The sequence below is a fragment of the Lolium rigidum genome, chromosome 3, assembly GCF_022539505.1.
Source record: "Lolium rigidum isolate FL_2022 chromosome 3, APGP_CSIRO_Lrig_0.1, whole genome shotgun sequence".
NCBI classification, from domain to species: Eukaryota; Viridiplantae; Streptophyta; class Magnoliopsida; order Poales; family Poaceae; genus Lolium; species Lolium rigidum.
The window spans coordinates 320,467,271-320,487,379 of NC_061510.1; the positions used below are offsets into that span (position 1 = coordinate 320,467,271).

The 20,109-nt window shown below is 42.7% G+C and overlaps 2 protein-coding genes and 2 long non-coding RNA genes across 4 annotated transcripts; 3 read left to right on the plus strand and 1 right to left on the minus strand.

Annotated features, from left to right (window-relative positions):
* The first annotated feature begins 5,231 nt into the window (after positions 1-5,231).
* Positions 5,232-5,932, plus strand: LOC124699953 (histone H2B.1-like). The gene has a single exon (XM_047232167.1). The coding sequence runs from the start codon at positions 5,280-5,282 to the stop codon at positions 5,736-5,738; it is 459 nt and encodes a 152-aa protein (XP_047088123.1). The 5' UTR covers positions 5,232-5,279; the 3' UTR covers positions 5,739-5,932.
* A 1,003-nt stretch (positions 5,933-6,935) lies between these two features.
* Positions 6,936-8,180, minus strand: LOC124699954 (expansin-B12-like). Its single transcript, XM_047232168.1, has 4 exons — positions 8,003-8,180; positions 7,789-7,901; positions 7,485-7,705; positions 6,936-7,365 (listed from the first exon to the last, which is right to left on the minus strand). The coding sequence occupies exons 1-4, from the start codon at positions 8,160-8,162 to the stop codon at positions 6,936-6,938; spliced, it is 924 nt and encodes a 307-aa protein (XP_047088124.1). The 5' UTR covers positions 8,163-8,180.
* A 4,810-nt stretch (positions 8,181-12,990) lies between these two features.
* On the plus strand, positions 12,991-13,528 carry LOC124699955. Its single transcript, XR_007001579.1, has 3 exons — positions 12,991-13,123; positions 13,204-13,360; positions 13,456-13,528. It is a non-coding gene; the product is annotated as an uncharacterized LOC124699955 (long non-coding RNA).
* An 80-nt stretch (positions 13,529-13,608) lies between these two features.
* On the plus strand, positions 13,609-14,355 carry LOC124699957. The gene is made up of 2 exons (XR_007001580.1): positions 13,609-13,678; positions 13,907-14,355. It is a non-coding gene; the product is annotated as an uncharacterized LOC124699957 (long non-coding RNA).
* Positions 14,356-20,109: the final 5,754 nt, after the last annotated feature.

A 20,109-nucleotide genomic window follows, 5' to 3' on the forward strand; every position in this document is an offset into this window, starting at 1 on the left:
CTCCTTCGCGGGATCCAGACAAGGGCTTGGGGAAAACTGAGGAAAAACTAAGGAGCTGAAAAAAACTGAGTACAACTAAGGATCCGAGGGCATGAAAGAAAAAACTCTTTTGTAAAATATAAGCTGAATATCGTATTAAAGTGGGCGATGAGAGTAAGATATCAATCAGTGTCTTTTGGCCGCCCCTAACCAGCCTCTAGTGACAGATTAATTGCGAAGTAGTTCGGTTTTGAAGCGATGTGCACGTTGATGCTACTCTTGTGCATGCGCAAACAAGCTCGCTGCTCTTGAGGAAATACTAGTGGCTGGGGCGCCCTTGGGGCGCCTCACGGCCGGAAAGCGCAATCCAATTACTTACCTTCATACTCCTTGCATCCGATGACTCGAACGGCAAGGTATTATATTTTTCTTTCGCAGATGAAAATCTATCAGTCTCATCGGTTAATCAATTTCTGATTGCTCTGCTTGTACACAAAACTCCCCATATCTAGCCGGCCTAACTGTAAGAAAAAATTGTGAACAGAACATACACTTGCATTTAGTTTTTCATTCAATGGAATACTTCCTCATTGACGCAACTTTGTCTAGATACATATTTAACAATTAATTTAGAACAAGAAGTGCAAAACAACATCTTATATAGTTCACATGGGTCATGATTCTTACATGAAAGAAATTACTATGGAAAGATGAGCAAGACTTTAACAGACGTGCTTTAGAAGTTTATAGACAAAAGATGCTCACATGAAAGAAATTCAGAAGCAGCATGAACTCCGAACTATGCTAGACTGAAGTTTTATTTCAGAGCACTATATCTTGCAAATATCATCGACCGATGTTCCAAGATGATTAAGGTATGCATAAGTTTCCGCCTCCCTGCAACAATGCTTTGTATATTACTTGGACATATTACCATCCTTCTCTCTATACGCTTTACCAGACCAGAAATGCATAAACTATAGACATGCACCAATTTACGTCAATCCATCTGTGAATATTAGCAGAGACATTTTCAATGACCCTTGTCAAAACACTTGATGACAAACAACAAGCAAGCTGGGATAATTGTAAAATCAGAAAATGGCTGGTTGGCATAACTTAATAGAACACGTGCAAAATCAGGACAAAACTAACAAAATAACCATAAAAGTGACATATTTATCCTAGTGTGACCGTAACTCCTCAATTTCCTCTTACAAATTCCAAACAACCCAAATGTGTCACATGAATATTAATTGTCCTCTTGTGCATTGTCAGAATGGATTGATGAGCCAAGACCACACATGCATGTTTCTCATCATTATGAAGACATTTTGTCACATAGTTCTTGTATTTTTTCAAGATCCTCACTCATTTCACTAAGTCGTACCACTATTCTTGTGAACGCAGCACATTCATCAATTGCTCAAGTAGGTGGGTAAATGCACACTAAATAGTTTCTATGCATAAGAAATATAAGAAACACCATATTACACATTCTACAAGTGGAAAGGACCATGCTGGAAAATAAGGTAACTTGATGCCAAGTTTTACCTCATGGAAGCAGCAGACATGCAAAGACAGCTCACACTTCAGAAAATGACACACTGAATAGCATATGTGCAAAACAAATAAGAGAAAAACATAAGTGAACATGGTAATGAGCAAGAAAATAAGAGAATAAAACTCTAGATAGATTGATCGGCAAATCTCAGTAGCTTTCAAATACACCAATGGAAGGTAGTGTGCACTATCAAATTGAAAACTTGGCTAATGTTAGCATAGTCAACTTGAAAGAAAGGACTTGCTGGATTTGTCTTAGACAGAGGAGTGTATATCACTTACAACCAAAAATGAAAAGCAATAAGCAGCAGGCCAGAGAGCACAAATTAAAAATAAACACACAGGCCCACCAGGCAGTAACCCACAATGCTAATAGCTAGTTACGTGGTATATATACACACATATGTAACTTGATATAGAGGTTAAGTAGAGCAGTAGTCATCCAGTAATTCTGTTGTAACCAAAAAAACTCACCTTCAATTATTATTCAGGATTATTTTGGTTCACGGTATAGGAGACAAGAATGGAATTCTTTGAGCATGAAGAATTAATTTACTCCAAAACAAAACAGTTTAACATATTCAGATCAACCTGCATATATATGAAACAACAATTAAATTGTTTTTAGACACACAATGATCTGTAGCCGGTGTAAATAAATACTAATAGTGAGGAAATTAGAAACACGTTGTTGCAGAAAAAAATAGCAATGCCTTGAGCTAATGGCAGTAAGAACATAATGCAAAGAATATAGTTTATTGATAAACTCTACTTATACAGTTTGGTTCTTAGTGATTTGGTACAAACAATGGCATATGATAACCTGGCACACATGGCCGCCTCAAAACCATTGGGTTTGTTTGGAGCATTAATTGAATTGAATTTCATATGTGCAATGTAATGCTAGATAGACACAAACACGTATGCATTGTTATAAATTGGGAAAACTGCTCAAACAATTTGTAAATAAACAAACAAACCTTTTGGTAAATCTACATGTTGATACATCTGCAGGGGAGGAATAATATTCTCGGTACATATTTCTACATGCATGCCACTTTGGTTTTGATAGCGAGACCACCACCACGGCACAATACTTCCGACATGGACAAAATCAAGCGGGTATCAAACCAAGCCAACAGAAATCAACGCAGGGGTCACATATATGAATCAAAGGAAAATGGAAGGGTGATAGGGGGCGTATTTCCATTATACCTTCCAATCAGAGTAACAAAGTAAGGGTGATATTCGGATAAATGAACATCTTTAAATCTTTGCTTTTACCTTCGCCCAAATCTTGGAAAGTAGAAAATCCTTTTTACAAGGTTATATATATGAACACATGCGGTTGCTATTATGAAACAGATTCAATAACCAAAAAACAAAAATGTAAAGCCTAAGTCTATAAAATTCATCTTGGGTGGTTGATACTCTACGAAGATTAAATCTGAATGGAACAATTATGCATCTGATATCACATTCTTTTGGGGTGATGGGTAAACTACGACATGATTTACAAAAAGAGCTTATAATGGTTTATTATGCAAAGCAAGAGGTTAATATGAAACCTTTGGCTTCTTCTTCAGAAATTTTCTATTGTAGCTTCTTCCTCCTCTTATATTTTCTACATGTGTATGCACTTCTCGTGCCTGGAGCAACCAACAAGAAAAAAAAAATCAGAAAAGGGATGGCAAGAGCATACAAGAAGAAGAAAAGATCACCCTGTTCTTCACCAAGATTTTAGGAAGTCTCCCAACTCCTTCCCTGTACATTCAGGACTCATGTTTGCATCAAACACAGAATTGTAAATAAAACTAAAATACCCACAAACAAACCCAAGCTAGTCGGTCAATCACACTTGTCAAAAATTAAAAAATAAATAGCAATGAGCTATGCAACCAAATAATCGAAATTAAGAACGAGTATAATTTATACATAACTATGAAAGGGGATTGAACGGGGAAGACAAAGAAAAATGCGAGGAGAGGGGGAGAGAAAGAGGGAGGCAAGGAGCACCCGATTTCGCACAGGCGGCTGGGCCGGTGAGGACAGGGGCTGCGAAGAGGCGGCCTGCACCGGTGGGGAGGGAGGAGCAGCGGCGAGAGAATCCCTCGATGTCGCCTAGTGACGTCTAGGTCGAGCCAACGAGCGTCGCTCCATCCATCGCGGCGCCGCCTCTCGTTTCTCGCATCGCTTGGGTTCGGCCCTCGATGCGGGAATGCTCTTGGGGACGGACAAATCCGTCGGTCGCGGGCGACGCCGACCCTCCTCCTCCTTTCCTAGTGATGGCGTCCGGCTCGAAGCCGATGGCGCCATGTCGGAAGACGGCGCCGCCGGCCGAAAGGCACAAAATCAAGCGGCCCGGTGCCCCCTATCCTTGCCGCGTGGCTCGCCGTCGTGCAGGCTCGTACGCTGGGCTCCACCGTCTCCTACGCCGGCGCAGGCGTGCGCATGGGAAAGCAGGGGAGTGGGGCAGAAGTGGCGGTGGCGAGCTGAGAAAGAAGAGGGAGAGTTTGTGAGAGAGAGAGAGAGAGAGAGAGAGAGAGAGAGAGAGGGCGCGGGGCTCAAGGGGTGTGGTGCTATCTGATGGATTCGTCCTGATTTTCCTCCTTTGTCTGTAACAGTAGACGAAACTAACCAAAGTTACAGAATGACATGATGACATGTAGGACCCGAGGAGGAGAGGACCTACATGCAGTCTCAAAGAGGACACAACAAACTAAGTTTGCACAGCGAACCGAGCAAAGGACGGTGGCAGGCTAGCAGGCTCTAATACGCTAGCAGCGCGCAGTGCGCCCGAAGCAAAGCACAAAGACTGGAATCGAGACATACTATGACTATGACAGTTGGGCCATGGCCTGGATCGGGCCCATGTTTAGTGTACAGAGGTTAGAGGACATGTGGTCCTGCCTAACTACAATCAACCACGGTGCGGCAGCTGAAGCAATCAACGAGGTAATTCTCCGATGAACCAAATCGAGCAAAGTAGCTACCGTGGCTCACTCTGAGATAGGGCAAGTATACACACACTTGCTTGTTCTCAATGCCAATAGGGCATCTGTTTCATTATCGTTAATTTATATCTTTTTGGTTGGGAGCAACTTTTCAGTCATTTTTTTTTTTGAGGGAAAGCTATCATAACAACTTTATTGATCATCAAAAATATTTATATCGTTTGCAAGCATCTCAATAAGAAAATCAGGTTGACCATCGAGCCAAATGATGAACTGAGATCCTACTGCCTTACTAGCTAAAGTATGAGCTACCTTATTACTTTTCCTTGGACAATGATTAGAAGAGGAAATAACATGGGTAAAACCTCTATAAAGAGCGAGGAGTTAATTGTCGTATAGGTATTTTTAATTCGTGTTTGGGCTTGTACTTCAGCTACATAAGTGTACTGTACTGTATTTTGCTGTATGCTAGTCTAGAGTCTGAACTCTGAACTTGGGTGATAATACGGAGTATGATTTTGTCAGAGCTTATTGTGGGAGAGCTGCAGGTCCTACTGACGATCCGCGTCGAAACGCATCCGGACCGTCCATCGGGAACAGGGGCGAACGGCTGGTGTTAGTTGGAATCACCGATCCGCGGCACCCACCCCTCCACCAATCAGCATTCGTCTCCTCCCTTCTATATAATCATCCCGCCCGCTCCTCCCTTCCTCACATCTCATCTGCAATCAATTCCCCACCTCTTCTTCCACCTCCCTCCCCGTCGAATCCGCAGCAGCACCCATGGCGCCCAAGGCCGAGAAGAAGCCGGTGGAGAAGAAGCCCGTGGAGGAGGAGCCGGCGACGGAGAAGGCCAAGAAGACCCCCGCCGCCAAGAAGCCCAAGGCGGGAAAGAGCCTGCCCGCCGGGAAGACCGCCGCCAAGGAGGGCGGTGAGAAGAAGGGCAAGAAGAAGGCCAAGAAGTCCGTGGAGACGTACAAGATCTACATCTTCAAGGTGCTCAAGCAGGTCCACCCTGACATCGGCATCTCCTCCAAGGCCATGTCCATCATGAACTCCTTCATCAACGATATATTCGAAAAGCTTGCGGGCGAGTCGGCCAAGCTTGCGAGGTACAACAAGAAGCCCACCATCACGTCCCGGGAGATCCAGACCTCCGTCCGCCTCGTCCTCCCCGGCGAGCTCGCCAAGCATGCCGTTTCTGAGGGCACCAAGGCCGTCACCAAGTTCACCTCTTCCTAGGCTGGTCTCCCTCCTTGGACGGTCTCATGTATCGCCTGTCTCCGTGTTACTACTTCCATGTTCCAGTTGTACTCTGTAGTTAGATGCTCCAGCGTGTCATGTCTCATGACCGTGTGATTCTGTAGTAAGAAAATGTGCTGGCAAGTTGTAACAGCACTGTTATTTCAGTCTCAAGTTAGTACTAATGTTCTTCATATTGCCTGTGCCATTTAGGTTGGTTTTATCTCGCCTGTTGAGCTTGTCCATGTAGTGAGCTTGTTTATTCGATCTGTTCTATGGTCCTCTGGGTTCCATCTATTCTGATCTATCTTTGTGGATCTCTGAAATTTATGCAGATACTGCCTTGTGCTTGCACACAAGTCGCTCTGCTTGTTCATTCCGATTCTGTAGGTAGCGGTTTGTTTGTGCCGATGATTCTGTTTGTTTGCTGCACCGAAAATAGCTAGCGCATGGCACGATCCTTCGGTTTATATACACAATTCCATCGTTTGGGCTTCAAGATGACACGAACCAGTGCCGCCGGTTCCCAGAAACGAGCGGTTGGCAGTTGCATTTTCGGATCTGCACACATAAAAATGGGGAGTGATTTCAGCAAGGGATTGGTTTACGCGCCATGCTCCTCATCAGGATTCAGATTCGCGCACAAAATTTTGGGCGGGATTTCAGTTTAGAATAGGCTAGTGGGATGGATACGCGCCCAGCAGTTGCTGGATTTTGGCTTCCCGGCGCTTCTCCAATTGCTTCCTCCTCTCCTTCTTTACCGCCGCTGCTTTACCGCGCCCTGCCATTCCCCCCTCTCTCCGCTGAAACCAATCCACACCAACACCGACATGAGATTATATCTCACTAGAGAGCGGCAATGGAAATGAACTGTTGATCTTAACACCAATATGAGATTTACTGGTGGTGGTGGTGGTGGATATGGAAGTAAGATCCCAGCATCAGTTCTTAAGGGACAAAAATACTTTGTTTGACCAACGAAACCAGGTTAATGAAACATATTTACAAAGATTGTCCAGGCTAAACTACACTAGCCAGATGCAAGAATTGGCCGCTCACTTTGAAGTCTGAACCACAACAACTTGCAATCAGTCCTCGAAACTACAGGAAAACACAGATCTAATCCATCCATCCGTCCGGTTAATCGATGACCAGTCTCACTCACTCAGACAGCCACTAGGTTCGGTTCACATGACATCACAACTGGAGGAATACAACAAGCACCAGCAGAAGGCGATACAGCGCGCTCAATCTTCCTTCAGACCGGTAGCCCCGGCGGCCACCGCTTGCCCTCACCGCGACGCCGCCTGGCCGGTAAGCCACGCCGGGGTTCCACCCAGCAGGTATGGCATTGCTGGCAACGAGCATCCTGCCTGACCTGAACGTCAGGCGGATTGAGAACGGCCCATGGAGGGTGGAACCGGAGTTGAGCTTCCACACTGCGCCCCAGGACTGCTGCATTGGGATCCACGCCGATGTCGCCCCGTAACCCCCGCTCTGCGCGAGGTCGACGGCCGAGAGGTCGCTCTCGCTGTCCTCATACTCAACAAGCACGGCCAGGTAGTTTGGGTTTGAGCCGGCGTCTACTTTGAAGGTTAAGTCTACTCCAGTCCACTCACACTGCACCCTGTAAAATCACACATTGCTAAAATAACCGATTAATGTCGACTATTGAACAAAACACTCGCATATGCTCAAGAAGCCATGCAGAGTAACAATGAGGTATGTTCATCCATGTATGCGTACCGGGTGTACTGGATTTGGAGGAGGCCAGCACCGCGGAGTTGGTCAGCCTGGCCAGGCTTTGCCATGGCACCGAATGCAGTCCCGCTCATGTCGAAGTGGGCAGCCTCATTCTGGCACTGGCCGTCAACTAGTTCGCTAAGGCAAGGGCCACCAGGCCCCTGATCTGTGATGACGACAGTCACCGGAATACCAGAGCAAGCTTCATTGCCACCGCACACCACCTGATGAACCAAGATCTCCAAATGTCAAATGACAGACGATTGCAGTCATGCATATGGAGTCAGTTGTATAGAGCTGCATGTACCCGGTAGCACGAACCGCAGCCATCGCCAGAATCGTAGATGAAGGGGCTGCCTGCGGCAATCATGGATGAGAACGGTGGCTGGTCAACAGCATACTGGTACCCACATGCACCACCTACAGCACAGGTATTCAGGCATGCACACATCAGACATTTACTTCAAGATAAGCGCCAGTTTGGGAAGAGGTAGCAATACAAAATCTCATATATCTATTACCTTCACTTCCCGCGCCATTAGCATCACCATACCATGTCGCGATGCCACCGGACCAGCTGGAGAGCTCACGGTGAAACTCAGCGGATGCACAGGGGTGGAAGAGCGAAGCGACAACAACTGCAACGGCACAGAAGGGCAGGAGCTGAAACTTGGAAGCCATGTGCAGCACTCTGTGACAATTAGATATGGCTGTTAAGTTCTAAGATAGTGCTGGTTTGCCAGAAGAGAGGAAGGGCAAGTAGAGAATAGTGTTAACTATGCAATAGAATATTCCAACTACGAATGTAACAAACGCAGGCGCAGCACACTAGTTCTCTTTGGCCTGATGACACACACTGAAACAACGGTAGCAGTTTGTAGTGCTTGTTTTTTCTCTTCTCTTTTTATGAAAATGACACTGGTCACTATTCAGTATCAAACAGAAAACTTATAAACCGTTGGAACTTTTGAGACTTGATACATCTTTTTTAATAAAGCAAGCCGTGTGCATCTATTGATGCAGAGGCTGTGGCTATGCTCCTTTATCGAAAAAAAAGTGATTAAGAGCAAAACCAAGAGTATTGTAAGGCAGCTCCCTTCAGACAAAGTTGGCATGATGGGGCAGTACTATACTAAATCAAATGCACATACAGGTTCCTGAAATTTTATTCTGCATCTTAACTCTTACAAATTCAAATACAAATTACTATAATGAAGATCCTATATTGTACTATTAAATGATGGTGGAACTGCAAGTACAATATTGAGATATTCAAAGCACCCTATGATCCCACTAATCATGCCAAACAACCACAGAGACAAAAAAATGATATAATTATGAAGGAAATATTGTTCAAGAAAATAATTATGAACGAAATGAGGGTGCATTTTCCTATGTTGTGTAAAACCAACAGGTGATTGTTATTTAAGCACATAGTGCTACCCGAGAACTGTCTTATCTAAACGTAATATGTACTATTACAGTCTGTCAGAACCTCTACTAGAGTTACTAAGACCTCTGTTTTCAGAGCATGTAGGATAAGTACGTCTAATCGATTCTAGGGACCTAAAATGAATACTAGTAAAGGTACATACAACAAAAATAACCTTAGGAGACCACTGGTGCGTTGTAAATGTCGTGTACAGGGTAGTATTAGCATTTGAACTGATGGTAAAGGTGTGATAACTGATAAGCATTTGAAGTAAAATGCAAAGATCTGGATCACCAAAAAATACATATTTTCAAGGTGAGTCGTAGATTAGGGCGAGCATGCAAAGGGCCACTGGAAAATTTCGATGAAACAAAACCACTGCCAGATCACCAGTTTCTAGTTTATGCTCAGCATCTAAAAACAAATCCACAACTTGTGCTATGGCACTCCTCTTTTAGAAAATTCTACGAATTCAAAGCAAATCAGTTAATATTAGATGGTGTAAATTTGTATTAATCAAAATATTATTGGGGGTGTATTAGCCTAGTTTTTAAATCTGTATGCATAAGTTTGTTCAATAGTTTGTTGGTACAAATTTCCCCTCACTTAATATTAACTACTATCTTTTTAAGATTCATAAACTTTTCTAGAAGAGGTGCTTTAATGACAGCACCTAACCCCACTGAACTGAAATACATAATGAAACACATGTAGTGTGAGCCTTAACCATATTTAAATTAAAGTTTCTGCAGAAAAGTTTCAAGTCGATTGGTTAAATTGTGTATATTAATCCTAAGAATTATTCCCTTATTCAAAAAATGAGTACTGATAAGGGGATAATAAAAATGTCACAAATGGTAGACAACCCTGCAGAACTGTGTTCATCAACACTCGTACACAATGAAGCATCATTCAAAAGAACATGGTTTATCAATTTTTTTAACAGAACAAAGCACTGGTCAGTTGTTTTATTAACAGATTACCCTATATAATGCAAATTTGTATGGTAACCTCGTCTAAAATTTAAATGCAAGAAATGTCTAACAATATGGGCATGAATGGAAGACTGACTTTGCCAAGCAAAAATACATAATATTGGTACATTCATGAGATCATGGCGCAAAAGGAATTAAGAGCATCCAATCATTCATAAAACCAGAGTGCTTTCATCTCAGAAAGTGATCATCAGCATTGTAAGTTATAATAACCCTAGGCTGACACTCAAACCTAAATGTAAATCTTACCCTCTTAATCTCAGTGGAAACTCAAATTTACACATGAACGTTAACAAAGAAGTTCTCCCATATGAAGTAAAGAAACAAGCAGCATTCCTCGTAATGTCTCCCCTGTTAGGATTGGCCTGAACCAGACAGTCTCTATTACTCGATCTGGCTAGTTAGCTAACTACAGAGTGTTGATTCGCAAAAAAACTACAGAGTGTTAACTCATAGCCACCACAAAAATTACAGTTTCAGCATGGCGGCCAATAGTCTAGAAGCACGAAGAGAGTTGGCAAAAGTATGACATCTCTGTCCTTGCTCCAATCAAGGCAGCAGACTTGAATTTTACATGCCAGCGGACTAATTACATTTTCATTTTGCAAAGTCACTCCCAACACATATCCGAGACAAATATGACCCAAGGCACAAACAATGCACAAATCCTAAGAAAGTCCAAGATGGGGTGTATCTATCCCAGCATAAACACATAAACCAGATCGAATCCATCTCGACTCTAAAGCAAACGAACCATTAGCCGATTTGACGCGCTGGTTACTCTGAAAACAAGAATCACGCAAATTTTCGTATGAGCCCTGAACTAGCGCCATTGGGCACTGGCAATCACAGTTTCGCATCAGACCAAGAGCATCTGTAAAAACAGCGCGCGGTACATTCAGCCTTACCTTTCTGGCTCAGATGCCGGCGCGCTCGTCGAGTCCGGTCACCTTTCTTCCCCTGAAGAAGAAAAACAAGCGAATGCAGCAACGGAAGGGAACCTAACTACCTAAGCAAAGGAGGGTGGAGGCGTCATGCTACTGCTGCTGTATTTGCAAGGAGAAAGCTGGGTTTGTTGAGGCGTAGGCGGTGGCGGCGGCGGCGGCGGCGGCGGAGGGGAGAAGAGAGGAGAGGAGGCTGGGAGGGGAGTGTCCGACAAAGAGTGACAGAGCGAGAAGGGCGTGGAGAGTGGCATGCCTGTTTGGTTGCACGCCGGAACGCTGACTCTTGTTTTGTTCCCTGGCCCAGTAATCCAGAAAGGCTATACTGAGCTTTATCGTTTTCAAATAAAGAAACTTTGCGGTCTCAAACGAGAGTTAATAGACAAATTTTGCTTTGTTTTCAAGACTACCACCCGTGGATTCTTGCTCATGGGATATTATACACTATATAAAAGCTAATCAAGTTTGCGTCTCCTAATCAATTTGAACACTGTAGAAGTGATATTTATCCTCTCTTCTGTTCAATCGTCTTTCGACACGTTATGTCTTTTTTTCTGCTTCCTGGCTGTTTGCTCACGTGGTTACTTTGTATATCCTTCTCTTTGACCGGAGGCTTACCGGTTACCGGCTCCCACAATTGTCTTGCTTGTGGACTGCTAGATTGCCGATTTTCTTCTTCTTTTTGTTTTCTTCCGTGCCACGTAGTGGTTAAGGTGGCAGTTTCTCAGATCATCACTTAGCGATGTTTCCGGACGTTCCTCACGAGGGGATTGTATCTTCCGTTTTGGGGTGATCCTTCCTGTCCAACGTCTTCCTGGGTGTTTTCCTCGGCTCCCCCGTCCGAGCTCCACCAGACCTCTGGCCTTCTCTTTCCTCCCGGGAGTGTTAGACATCCTTGCCAGACGCCGCCGGACTGGCTTTCAGCGACGCAGCCGGTTCATGTCGTGGATCGCCGGACTGGCTATTAAGACGCGTCCGCTCGCCGGACGGCCGTCCCCGCGCTGTCCCGTGCTGGCCTTTTAACGACGCGGCTGCTCGCCCGGCCGGCCATCCCCGCGCTGGCCGCTCCATTCGTTGCAACTTTGTTTCTGCTGCCTTGAAGTTTTTTTTGATCGATGCTCCTCCATCTGCCTTGATTTTTTTTTTGATCGTCCCTCTTGCGTTTTTTCGATTTTGATTTCCCCGATATTTTCCCCTGCCTCACCGTGTGTGATCTTTGCTTTGTAGGTTTTTCGATGGATGTGCCTGCTATTCTGGCCTGTCGGCGAGGGCAACTTTCTTCTTCGTGGTCTCCTCCGGTTCCGCGTCAGCAACGGCCAGCCTGGTTTTCAGGAAGCTGCTTCAGGCCTTGCAGTCGTGGGCTTTCTACTGCTATTGGCGTGAGGCAGGGAAGCCTCCAGCAGTCCAGCTCGGCCGCTTTTTTTTCTCATCTCCATCTCAACCTTCCCGGCTTTCCAACCTCCACCGATGCTGTGGATGTGCATCTCCGCCGCCGCTGTCCTACCTTTCCCAGGCTCCATCAACTCTCCATTGTTCCCACGTCATCCACCGCGGGAGGTGGTGCCTTCTGCGCCCTCCCTGGCCCGGCCCCGTGGCGTGTACGAGGCAGTCATCGGGGCGGCACGCCTTCTCATCCTCCCGATGCGGCTGCCGGCGCGGAGGAGGCAGGCGATGGCGTTTCTTTCTCCGGCAGCAGCGGACGAGGCGACGACGGAGACGCGCGCCTCGGTCTGCAGCAGTGCAGGTACCTCTGCTCCTCTGTCCACAGCCTCACCTCTCTATCTGTATGAGGTTGTCAGACCTTCGCCCTTGACTCCACGGCTAGCGGTAACCCCCACACCCAAAGCAGCTCCTGATTTTGAGAGAGATCTTGATACTTTCTCCTGTTGATATATGTGTGTCCCAATGCTCAAAGCGCGCATTCTTTTCATCTGATTCATGCCATTCCATTATACAATCTTACAGCTATTTCATGATTGCATCTCGGTGGGTTGAAGATATCCGGTTGCACTTGCTTCACTAATCACTATTGGAAATCTGAGGTAATCATAAAAAAATGCTAAATATAAAAATCACTTGGTTACCGCTGGGAATTGACTTCTTTGCCTAATACAGTACATCATCTTTATTTACAGTTATCATACCCTGCAGCGTCAACAACTTAACCATTTGCCAGACAAATATGTGAGGAAATAAAAGAAAACAGAAACTGGTATGGAGCGGTTGTCAGCAGATGGCCTCGGTATCTATCTGATGAGCTTGGAATTGGAGAATGTATGTACACACACTCGCACTTCATGAATCAGCTCCCCATGTTTATCATGCAATTCATAAAAATTCCTTTTCTGATTCAGGCTATTGCTGATGTCGAAAGAAGTTATGATGGCATTAGAAAAGTAGTATATGGAGACTGTAATGCCTTTAAGAGACAACATATCAAAAATTCTTGAGCAGCATGTTCAAGGACTAACAAGAAGACAGTCGATAGCTCCGTATGCTATGCCAAATCAGGTATATGTGCCTGGATCATCATATCATACAGTTCGTTTACTGTAGTTAAAGGGACCACAGTTCACTGATGACCGGTTGATTATTCTTCACCATAGTTAGGGGCATTCATGAATACAGTTAAAACAATTCTAGATCTGTTACATTGCTGGACTGAGGATATTCTGAAATCGTCAGCAGCATATCTAACCATAGCAAGTGGGATCACAGTTATAGATGGTAATGAGACCCGAGGGTGACCAATGCGCAGATTACGATGGGACATTTTGAACTCCAAGGCGATGCATATCAGCTGAAGAACAAGCGTATACAGCAGGTGTGGTATGTCCCGATTAAGCCTTTTTTTGGTAATATCTTTCACTGCTGCTATTATGGAATTCTATGGTCAAGTACCTTTTTAATGATAACGTGTAGAAAATACTTGTGATCAGATTTTAAAACCAATTAACTGAGTATACATTTTTATGGTTTACAACAGAGTCATGTGTCAATTGTTCTGTTATTGCTTTTGTTGGTGTCTCATAATCCTATACTCAATTGTTTTCTTAGGTTGGCATTGAACAATTGCAGAACCGTATGAGGTGACACCTGGAGGAAACTCTAGCCGGCAATGGGACACAAAGACTAGAAACTTCTACGTTTACTTAATTGCTAGAACAAAATCGCCATCTGATGCCTTCACCACCATCAGAGCCATGAATTGAATCTGTAGCCTCTTCACTGCCTCATTGAGATTGTGGGCCAATCAAGCTCTTTGTTGTATGCATATATACTTATAGCCACTATTGTATGTCAAGGATAACACAATGGCCAAGTAAGTACATAGTGACAGTTCTAGACAATTCCTTAGTTTATGTACGTATGAGGACATCGAAACCAGCGAGTTGACGTCCCATACCGTTATATCTTATTTTTCTCTATTGTAACAAAGAGTATTTAAAATGTACTTATCCATCGACAATTTCGAGCCTATCCAATAAATGATTTATATGTGTCAATTCTCAGCATATCAAAATTTTCCAGTAGCTTAAATGCTAATATTTGCAACTGTAGACTTTGCAGAATATATCATGTATATTTATTTTTATTTCATGCTATGCATCTCCTTGCAACCTTCCATGATATTGCTGTGGAGGTTTCAGAAAGCAGGGGGAAGTGAGGTGGCTTAGCAGGCAGCACAAGCACATGCCTACTTTTTGTTGCTATGGCATTGTATTTAACGGACAGATCTTGGTTACTGAGGTGAGATCTCTTGACAATTATTTTCTTATCTTCTCTTGCTGGCACTATCGGCCCATTTTTAAAATTTATTCAAGTTTCATATGAGTATTATGAATATGCTCTTTCCTTTGCCGTTGTTCTCTTATTTTTTTTGTTGTGTCTCCTGTGGCGGAGCTGGCATAGAAGCGTTGGGTTCAGCTGAACCCCAACGAAATTCATCTATTCCCCATTGAGTTGTTCTTTTAAGTTGCTTATCAGTGGAAGAATACACCACCAAGAACATAGTTGAACCCAATGGAATTTTGATTTAGCTTCGCCTCTGTGTATCTCCATGCTTACTTTCTATAAATATGAAAGGACGCACAACTTTGAGCATTGTTACACTACTGCCGCTGAAAACGAAAATTTTCTTCTTTGCACATGAACAATAACATTGGCAGTTTAACTGCCATGTCAATGTTCGCCTTGCATGCGTTTTGCGATTTTGTGCACATCGTTCTCTTGCAGTGGGAGTCAGCTGTATTTGGTGCTTACAAATTTCAGCTATGTTCATGTTGATTTCTTTCAGAACTCCAGTTATGCTCTTTGTCCGTCTGAAATTGTTTTTTTTGAAATGTAATCGCCTTCATGCAGGATGTGGAAAATAGCAATGCCATTTGAGACTGGAGGAAAACAGTCGAATCAATAGTGATACCTGTGCTACCAACTTACTATGTACTGTATCTGTTAATTCTTCCTGGACGTACGGCATGTAAGCAAGCAGGTGAAAGACAACGGTTGCAACCAATGCATACTTCTTTATGCTAGGTTCAGATGTTGCACTCTTTGTGGCTTGGTAGGTGGTACACATTAAGTTGCAGGCCTCTAACAGTCCTTTCGTATGGAGTATTTTTTTTTATCATTAGCAAGGAACCGAGTAGAATTCTTTTACTCTGTTCCATCTGAAAAAAAAAAACAATCTTTGATGTTGTGTCACGGTGCCACAAACTTCTGAGTTCAGGCATGTATATCTTGAGTCATATGAAATTACAGGGGCATCAATATTTTCCAGTTGTGACCTGAAATGTCAAAAATATATAATAGGGTATTTGTAAGGATAAATAATCAGCTACATTTATCTTGTGTGGAAGGCCATTATCGGGCAAAGATAGACAAACGGTAACTAATATTTGATGCTTCAGAACAATTTAGTTCAAAATGCATGAGGCTTATAAAACTATTTTTATCATATATACTAAACAGCTAGCAAAACAAGCATACCCCACGGGCGCGGCGTGCCGCCGCGCCTATGCTTCCTAGTACACTTAAGCAGATGGCTTTTCAATTTTTTCAGAGATTTTTATTTTCAATTTATGAGCATAAGCAGTGTTTGATTATTGGTTCAGGCTATGCTTACATTTCATACCTTTGGAAATTTTAAGACTAGAAATTTGATTTCTGCCATTTGTTATTTTTGACAAATCTTACCACTGCATATTGCAAATTCAAGTAGACGAGGATGTTAGAGCATCTCCAGTCGCGTCCCCCAAACGATGTCCGGACAAAGCGCCGGATTAGTCGTTTGGGGGACGTCCGGACAAAATTTTCGTTTGGAGAAGGTCCCTTTTCTAGCCACGTCCCCCAAAGGCGACCTCCAAACAAAAAGTAAGTGTAAAAGTCGTGTCCGGCGTCCCCGGTAGAGACTCTATACACAGGGGATGGGCTAGGGACGCCGGACAACATTTGGAGCACGTCCGGACCAAAGCGGCCTTTGGGGCACACGACTGGGATGTTTTTTTGGCCGGCGTCCCCCAAATCCCTTTGGGGGACGCTTTGGGGGACGCGGCTGGAGATGCTCTTAGATTTGCTAAATTATTTCCAGGGTTGTTACATAATTAATTTTTCATTTTTTTTGGGAATTAATTAAAATTTCATTAGCTGTGAAATTATAATTTTAGGTATTCAAAAGTTCACAATCTAATCACTTCACATCTTCGAGTCCATATGAGATAGTGGTTAACCAGAATATATTATTTAGAAGTGAAATATTATCGCCTTTCTAAAATATAAGACTTTTTTTTAGAAAACTAGTTTAGCTTTATAAAACGGTTTATATTTCAGAACGGAGGTAATATAATATTAAAAGACCCTTGTTAAACCTGTCAAAACTTAAATTTATAAAATGATAACAGTGTCCAGATATTCTCGCACTATTTTGCATCAAAAGAGATGAAAATGTTCTTAGAATCTGCATGCTGGAGCAACATGTTATAATTACCTTGGTTAGATATATGAAATACTCCGCAAGATTCAAAAAGATTATGAAAATCATATTAAGCGTCACATTTCATAAACTTTAGAAAATATAAATCATATTTGCAGGCTCAAAATTGAACCACATTGAACATGTGGCCATCCACATAAACAAAAAATTCACAAAGCGGTCAAGGCTTAACTAGAAAATATATTTTTGCACAAATATTTTTGGCAAATATACCAGTGAAAAGTCAGCAGTTAGAAGAAATAAGTTACTACCTATCTTGAACCCTCGGTATCTTTTACCTACCGTTGTGTATCATTCCAATGAAGTGATATAAAAAAAAGAGACATAAGTATACAAATTGGCAATGCAAAGTCTACATATCATGATTACCACCAAATAAATCTTAACTACTTCCTCCATCTCATTGCTTAGGGCGCAATTTTTTTTTCACAATTATTAAGGTGAAAATGACATGAGAGAAATAATCGCTAGTTTTCTCATTTCCCCCCCAGCATGCTCACGCGATTAGCGCCTCTTTCGCACGCGCTGGACCTTTCGTTCCCCGGACCTCCTCGTTTCTTGGGCCACACCTATAGTTTCACAGGGTTGTGGGTTAATGCCACCAGATTTTAAGGAGGGGAAACGGGAAAGCAGGGGTAAACTTGGGAGATTGGCAATCCACAACCGCCTGCGCCTTATGCATTGAGGAAAAATTGAAATTTTTTATGCGCCGTAAGCATTGAGACGGATGGAGTATCATTTACTTTGATGTCTAGGATGGTGGTTCGACACCAACCTACACTAGTACTCCAGATTGGTCCTCCACCGAGGACACTTAAACCCGTGCGTTTTGGTCCTCTTAAACCCCCGCCAGATGAATTTTACGTATATGTAATTAAGTAACCATCATTGGAGATGTTCCACCAGTGCAAGATGGGAAATCGCATGGAAGGATCTCTACTGATATCATTCCAATGAAGTATTGAACGTACACTCACTTTTTAAAAAATCGTAATAATTCTAAAAAACAAAAAAATAAAAAATTGAAAACAATAAAACATGTAAAATATTCATAACAGTTCTAAAATTCTAAGACAATTTCCAAAATAATCCTAAAACTCTAAATACTTTTGAATTTTTAAGAAACAATTCATGACATTTCTAAAATTAAAAAAACAATCTTGACAATTGTACGTTTATCCATATAAAATTCACAATGCACAAGGCTTACACTACAAATATTTCTAAAATATATACAACAATTGCAAAAGGTGCTAAACATGGCCGGAACCATTCTAACATGTTGCACATTTTGACATTCTGAACGAAATCAATGTTATTTTCGACAAAAATATATTCCATGGCTTGTTCTAAAAACCATGATCCAAACGACCTGATAATCCATCTCTCCAAAAATAAACCCTGATGCTAGCCATCGAGCCCATGCAATATCTGGTGCCTGTCATCGATCCGATGAATGAATTGAGGTTTAAATTTTATACTAGAGATGATGCAAGGAATATATCGTACTAGCCATCAAAGTACAAGATGGTTTTATTTATTTGTTAGTCTTTTCCTATTTGATTTGAAAAACTTGGCATTGCATTAACTTGTGGCCGCGACAATTTATCTGTCTTTTTCATGGTAAGCGGTGACAGTTAGCCTTTTGTTTCAATGTTCTCCATTCCAAGAAACACACTAGTTTATTTGATCATAACTCAAGCAGTGGCCATATTGATATCCGAACTAGAAAAATCCGTGCTTAGCACGTTCAAACTGATGATATGTCTCCTTTAAAAGAAATTCATATATTATTTTGGAAGATTCAATTCCTAAGGATTTTTTTCTATAGTGATTGTTTGGGTTGTTGGATTGTAGGATTGAAACCATATTTTTTTTTCTTATTGGATACTTTGCGTTTAATTTCATAGATTTTTTTTCTTACGTCTCACCTCACAAATTTTCCTTCGTATCAATGACAACCATACCATGCACAGATTCCTTCACCTAAATTACTGTAGTTTTATCCTGTAATGCTACAAAATAGAAATTTCAGGGTTTATACTTTTTTTTAGAAGTTCGTATGACTAGCCATGTCAGTCCTATGTTTTTTGTATTCTATAGTTTCACCATCGATCCGGACCAAACATGCCCGCAGCTGGAGGAGTGTGCCGGTCAAACCAATGTTGCGGCACATAGTACATTTTGTAGATATGCGCTCATCCGGTATGTCAACACGAGTCCAGAGTATCTATTGTTGATGGTTAGGAGGGCAGCATCACCTCTTACCTACTAGAGATCAAACCTAAGGTTTAACACTTTTGTGTCTTATAAAGTTACAATTTGTTTCATTGAGACGGGACGCTTCCATCAATAATGATCCTTTTTTATAAAGAAGAAAAATATACCAATTACACCTAACCTCCGCAACAACACGGTGCCCTAATGGCAAAACAGATGCACATAGCAAAAAAAAGAAGAAGAAGAAGAATTACATAAAAGAAATAAGTTCCGCTATGGAGATCTATTACTTGTAGCAGCGAACCAAACACCACCGATACAACACCAGAAATCCATCTTCATCAAAAGTGACGCCTCCAAGAAGGAAAGATTGCACAAGCGTTACCGACGCCCTGATCATAGATTATCTAAAGATCATAGGTTTTCACCTTAAAGAAAGTTCGCGTTTACAAAAAATGTTTTCAACAAGGACATTACGAGACACACACAATTAAGGCTAGACCTTGAATTTTCACCCTACAAGTTTAGACTGTAAACTTTTCATGTGTTGTCGCTGAATGGATCGTATCGAACAAGAAGGGGGGGGGGGGGTGAATGGATGCTACACAAATTTTAATCCTTTTTCAGTTTTAGCGGTGCGGAAGGTAAAGGTGATTGCTTTACTGGTGGAGATGTTCCTAGTATGATCCTAGGCAAGTGCAACAAGTAAAGGAAACAAGCATGATAGTAAGAGTAAGGAGCGCGACAACCGGATGGCACGGAGACGAGGCGAGGTTTGTTTCCCGCAGTTCCCCTCACAAAAGAGAGTACGTCTGCGTTGAGGAGGTGCTAGTCTCACACAAGAGGCTAGGCGGCCACACCACGAAGGAAGGCCTCACCTTCTTCCTCGAGAGAGCTCCACAAAGGGGCTCCCCCTTCTCCACTATGGCACCGGTCGAGGCGGTGGTTCCTTCACAAGGTTGGGGCGAGCTCCACAACACTAGGAGGCTCCCAGCAACCTATGGGGCTAGCACAACACCAACCTAGCCTCCATAAATCTCAAAAAAAA

Excerpts from the sequence above, each read along its gene's own strand:
- LOC124699954 (XM_047232168.1), bottom strand. The coding sequence starts at position 8,162 with ATGGCTTCCAAGTTTCAGCTCCTGCCCTTCTGTGCCGTTGCAGTTGTT. Across the intron at positions 7,902-8,002 it reads TAATGGCGCGGGAAGTGAAG|GTGGTGCATGTGGGTACCAG; the intron begins GTAATAGATATA and ends CCTGTGCTGTAG. Across the intron at positions 7,706-7,788 it reads GCTGCGGTTCGTGCTACCGG|GTGGTGTGCGGTGGCAATGA; the intron begins GTACATGCAGCT and ends TTGGTTCATCAG.
- LOC124699953 (XM_047232167.1), top strand. The coding sequence starts at position 5,280 with ATGGCGCCCAAGGCCGAGAAGAAGCCGGTGGAGAAGAAGCCCGTGGAG.